Raw genomic sequence first — 5,794 nt, 5'->3', positions numbered from 1 at the left:
AGAATGGTGAACTCAGGAGTCAAAAGAGTGTGGGGGGTTAGTTTTCAGTGAGAAATAATGCTTGACCTGGTCATGATGACTTTGATGTCTCAGACAGAGTACCCAGGAAGTGAATAACTGCAGATCATCAGTGAGTAATGAAGCAAGTATAGCTTGAGAATAAGTCTTTGGAGTCATCTTACCTTCCTAGAAAGGAAAGAGAAAAATATTGTCTTCCAACATTCAACTTCGAGGCCAGCCTCCCATTCATATCTGAAAGTTTAGTTAAAGTCTCTAGACAACTTATTTGTGAGTTGGGTTGGGAGGTCAGAGATAGAGCGGGTAGCTCCAGGAATTTGACACTTTATATTTGGAGGAGAAAGAATGTCAAACTTCTGGAAAAAAAGGATCTGAATTAGATATAAATTCTAGGGATAATGTTTTATAGGAGGCAGAGCTGCACCCAAGATTTGAAGGAGGTAGAAGGCAGACGTTGATAGACATGGATTTAATGTGAGGAGGAAAACTGAGGCAAGGAAGACCTCCAACTTGAAATGATTCTGCTGAAGCATATTATCCATATAAGAGTTTTACCTCTATTACCACATCCATATCCTGTACTGACATCATGTTTTCCTACTCTACTTTTAATTTTTTAAATAGTACCTATGTTTGAACATGTTATAAAATGTACTTATTTATTATCCCAATTATTTATTGTTTCTCTCCTTTGTGAGAATGTAAGCTCCATGAGTGCAGGAAAATTTTTCTGTTTTGTTTACTGGCATATCTCAAGTGCCTAGAGTACTGTCTGGAATATGGTAAAAATTTGATAAATATTTGTTAAATGAGTAAGCAAATTCATATGATCAAAGATAATTTGCTTATGCAGTAGAAGGTAGAAGAGCAGTAAATGAGCCGTGAGCTGGAAGTGGCAATCAGGAAGACCCCACAGAAAACATAGTTTTCATTTGAAATGAAGAAAGTATCAGAATTTACCAGATGGAAAAAAAAATACAGAAAAGTATTCTAGGCGCAAAGGAATACTTGTATAAATGGGCAAATACAAGTAAGAAGATCTGTTAAGAATCACAATAATGGAAGTGAGAGATGACCGTGGCTTGGACCAAAGTGGTAAAAAATAGATCCTGGGTATGCGATAGAGAGATGGAAAAAATAATGACGGCATAATGATTTTTGCCCATCAGATGGAAGATTGCAATTGCCATCATTTGAGACAAGGAAGACTATGGGTAGTGCCCACAGGAGTTCAGTTTGAGGTAGCTTTTAGAGACCCAATAGGAGATGTGAGTAGGCAACTGCACATATGCGTCTGGAATAAGGGAGAGAAATGTTGGCTGAGAAATTGATTTAGAAGTCTTCTACACATATGCTGTTCTAAGGCATGACAGAGGATGATGTTAACAAAGAAGTGAGTCTACACAGAAAAGAGAAAAGAATACACTGACTTCTGTGAACTCTGACATTAAAGTGGTAAGGCAAAGAGAGAAAACTAACAAAGAAGATGGAGAAAGGGTGACCAGGAAGATAGGAAGAAACCAAAAGTACAGTGCCCTGAGAACCAAGGGAAGAAAATGTGTCAAAAGGCAGGATAGGGGGCTGGCCCCGTGGCCTAGTGGTTAAGTTCGCGCGCTCTGCAGCAGGTGGCCGAGTGTTTTGTTGGTTCGAATCCTGGGCGCGGACATGGCACTGCTCATCAAGCCACGCTGAGGCAGCGTCCCACATGCCACAACTAGAAGGACCCACAATGAAGAATATGCAACTATGTGCCGGGGGGCTTTGGGGAGAAAAAGGAAAAAATAAAATCTTTAAAAAAAAAAAGGCAGGATAGATCAACTCTGTCAAGAAGTGCTAGTAGTCCAAGTAAGCTAAGGAATGATAAGTGGTGAAAAATCTTAGATCATTGGTGTCTGTGAGCAGGGAAGTTTTGATGGAGTGATGGTGGTGAAAGTCTAAGTAGAATGCATTTAAGAGGGAACGGGAAAAGATGAATTAGAGACCGTGAGTATAGGTAAGTCTTTGGAGGAGTTTTGTTGTGAGGATGAAGGAGGAAATGGAGCAGGAGCTGTGGGATAAGTGAATCAAGAGAAAGAATTTGGGGAGGCTTGTTTTTTATTTGTTTAATAACTGAAAACAATAGCATGTTTCTACACTGATGAAATGTTCCAATAAGGAGCTGTATAGCAATTAGTAGCTTCTCTATTTTCTCTATTAGAATATTAGTTTCTTATCTTGAGGTGCCATATTTTATTTATCTGGTTAACCCCTCCTCTAAATATAATGCCTTTAATGCAGAAGATGTTCCATAAATTTTTGTTACATTGACCTCCACACAGTGGGATATAAATATTTACCCTCTGTAAGGCAATAAATCAGAAAAGTGCACTTGAAGTTGGTGGAGGGGAAAAGTGGGAGGAAAGATTGATGTGTGGCCACAGTTTGGAGCAGAAATGCAGAGACATAGATGGGCCTCCTGGCTTTCTGTGGCTCTTTTACTTATCAGACACCCTTAGCCCTGACTAGGATTCTCACCAGTGTCCAAAAGAGGTCGAAACTCTGCCCTATGTGCCCCTCGAAGAAGCTGGTAGATCTGGGTCCCCATGAGGAAATGGAAAGGAGCTGGAAGTAAAAGGATTGATTCTTTGGTAGACAGAGAGCTGAAGAAGAAAATGAAATTAAAAATTTGAAACTATAATACAAATTATATGTTCTCAGTCCAGTATATTAGCAATATTTTATCAATATAAATAGCAATTTATATCTTAGACAACGAATATGTATAAATGATAATACAAACCTTTGACGAGGAATATTTAAATTTCTAAAACCTATATGGATTCCATTAAACAAGGCAATTGAGTTACAGAATAGATTGTAGGGGCCACAATTGAGCTGTGTAATCAGAAGTCATTTTAAGTCTAATTGTAAGAGTGGATACTCTGAAGGAGGCTGTTAATAGTGGGAAGGAGGGATTGAAACCCTGGCTTCCTAAAGCATTCACTGGGAGCACGTTACTCTGGGAGGGGGGAGACAAAAGTATTTTGAGGTTTTCCTTCTTGTTAGAACTTCCATAGCTCAGCTTTCTTCCTCATCCTTCCATACTTCACATTACAGGAACATGAATGGTGAGCAATGGACAGGGGGAATTGGAGCCAGGTAACAGAGTTTATCATCTTGGGCTTTCCCCATCTTCAGGGTGTCCAGGTTTATCTCTTTCTCCTGTTACTTCTAATTTACCTCACTACTATCCTGGGAAACCTGCTGATATTCCTGTTGGTCTGCCTGGACTCCCTGCTCCACATACCCATGTACCAATTTGTCAGCATTCTCTCCTTATTGGAACTTGGCTACACAGCTACCACCATCCCCAAGATGCTGTCAAACTTGCTCAGTGAGAAGAAGACCATTTCTTTCTCTGGATGTCTCCTGCAGATCTATTTCTTTCACTCTCTTGGGGCTACTGAGTGCTATCTCCTCACAGCTATGGCTTATGACAGGTACTTAGCCATCTGCCAGCCCCTCCACTACCCCACCCTCATGACTCCAGAACTCTGTGCCAAGATTGCTGTTGGTTGTTGGTTGGGAGGCTTGGCTGGGCCAGTGGCTGAAATTTCCTTGGTCTCTCGCCTCCCTTTCTGTGGCCCCAATCACATTCAGCACATCTTTTGTGATTTTCCTCCTGTGCTGAGCTTGGCTTGTACTGACACATCTATCAATGTCTTAGTGGACTTTGTTATCAACTCCTGCAAGATCCTGGCCACCTTCTTGTTGATCCTCAGCTCCTATGTGCAGATCATCTTCACAGTGCTCAGGATTCCTTCGGCTGCGGGCAAGAGGAAAGCCTTCTCCACGTGTGCCTCCCACCTCACTGTGGTTCTCATCTTCTATGGCAGCATCCTCTTCATGTATGTGCGGCTGAAGAAGAGCTACTCACTGGACTACGACAGGGCTCTGGCAGTGGTCTACTCTGTGCTCACGCCCTTCCTCAATCCCTTTATCTACAGCTTGCGCAACAAGGAGATCAAGGAGGCTGTGAGGAGGCAGTTAAAGAGGGCAGGGATACTGAAGTGAAGGCGAGGAAGGCAAGCCAATTTTGGGGCTGAGGATATGGTGACCTTGGGGATTGTCAGTTGCCATAGATGAGAAATCAAGCATTCAGTGCTTTTCTACATGGGATACCAAACTAGAGCAAGTGCTGCCTGGCTTTTAGTTTTAATGCAACCTTAATACTATCTGCTGGAGCCACGTGCAGCTTGAGACCAGAGCCTGAAAAAGGTGTACCTTCTCTCTAGTAATAAGGTGCAGTTCAGTGATTTTCAAATTTCAGACATTTGTAAACCATACTTAGAATTTTCGTCAAATTCTTGTCTTACCTATATTATATATAGATACAGTATAGTACATATATCTCTCAAATTCACTTGATTTAAGATAAATACACTTAGTCATGTCCTAAACAAGAATATTTGTTAAATGAAATTCAGAACAAAAACCAAATGGTTTTACGTGTACCATTTGCAGTCATTTCATGCACACTGACTGTTTGTGTATTAAAATGGAAAACACTGGTATAGTAGAGAAAAGCAGGTCTTTTGACATGTATCTGGATTTAAATCTTAGTTTATTCAGTCACTTATTAATTACATGATCTTCATAAAATAAGAAATTTTTTGAGTCTTAATTTCATCATTTGTTAAAAATCTTCTTTTGAGGGTTGTTTTGAGAATTACTGGTAAGGTCTATAAACCACAGTACACAGGACCTGGCACATAACTAATAGTAGAAAATAAAAAGCTGTATTTATTTGTATTTTATTTTGCCAAAGTGTCTCATCATTACTCTGAGTCTTAGAACAATATCCAAGAAAATATAATTAAGTAAAAATACTTCCCAGATAATTTTCTCCAAAGTAAAGGAGTAAAGGAGCCAGAGTGAGTACTTATGAGATGAACATAGTTTGTCACACTTCTGTTCTGGCTAGTCCTATGTGTCAGTCTTAATGGTCTTAATGTCTATTATCAGTATAAAGTATGAAAGTGTAGGAGTTGAGTCAGTGGCAGGAAACAGGATTACTTTTTGTGTTGGATTACTTTTTTATTTCTTTTAAAGCTAATTATTTTCTTAAATATATGAAAAGTATGTGAAAATCTTATAATTTAGTGTGAGAAATATGGGGGTTAATTATTAGCTGGCGTTGGAGATTATTTATGCATCTGAATATCTACTGTAAGTAGAGGATCAAATATTGACAATAAGAAAATTTTCAATTCAAGAAAACATTCAGTTCTATATAGAACTTTCTAATACAATCCCAAAGTTTTTGTATTCCTACTCTCTTAAAGATATCCATCCATCTATACATCCATCCATCCATCCAGTCAACTCTGCACACATTTATTTAGGTCTTATTATATATCAGATGACATGCTAAGTTCTACATAAAACAATGAACAAAATAGATATTGTCCAGTCCCTGCCCTTAAGATGTTTTAAAACAGTTGAGGATATAGATATTATAATAACAGTTTTTGATTAGTTACAATTAATTAAGTAAATTTTTGATAATTAGCAATAAAATACACACGCATTTTCTTCTTGAGGATGTTACATATTTGAGGTGAAAACTAAAGGATAAATGAGAGTTATCCTTTTTAATGAAAACAATAATAGCAATAATTATATCTATTTCATAAATTTGGAAATTTAGACCAAGATAGATGGAATAGCTTGCCAAAAATTATAAAGCAAGTCAGAATCAGGGACTCTGAAAAAGAAAATAGTTTTCAGCCTCCAA

At 38.5% G+C, this 5,794-nt stretch overlaps 1 protein-coding gene across 1 annotated transcript; it reads left to right on the top strand.

The window, feature by feature from the left end:
* Positions 1-3,132: 3,132 nt before the first annotated feature.
* On the top strand, positions 3,133-4,071 carry LOC106835818 (olfactory receptor 6N1). The gene has a single exon (XM_014848420.2). It carries the CDS (start codon positions 3,133-3,135, stop codon positions 4,069-4,071), a length of 939 nt encoding a protein of 312 aa, XP_014703906.1.
* The last annotated feature ends 1,723 nt before the right edge of the window (positions 4,072-5,794 follow it).

This window comes from Equus asinus, chromosome 25 (genome assembly GCF_041296235.1).
Source record: "Equus asinus isolate D_3611 breed Donkey chromosome 25, EquAss-T2T_v2, whole genome shotgun sequence".
NCBI lineage: Eukaryota > Metazoa > Chordata > Mammalia > Perissodactyla > Equidae > Equus > Equus asinus.
This window is presented reverse-complemented; position numbering and strand designations above follow the sequence as displayed.

What these genes read in the sequence shown, in the direction of transcription:
- LOC106835818 (XM_014848420.2), top strand. Translation starts at nt 3,133, where the DNA reads ATGGACAGGGGGAATTGGAGCCAGGTAACAGAGTTTATCATCTTGGGC.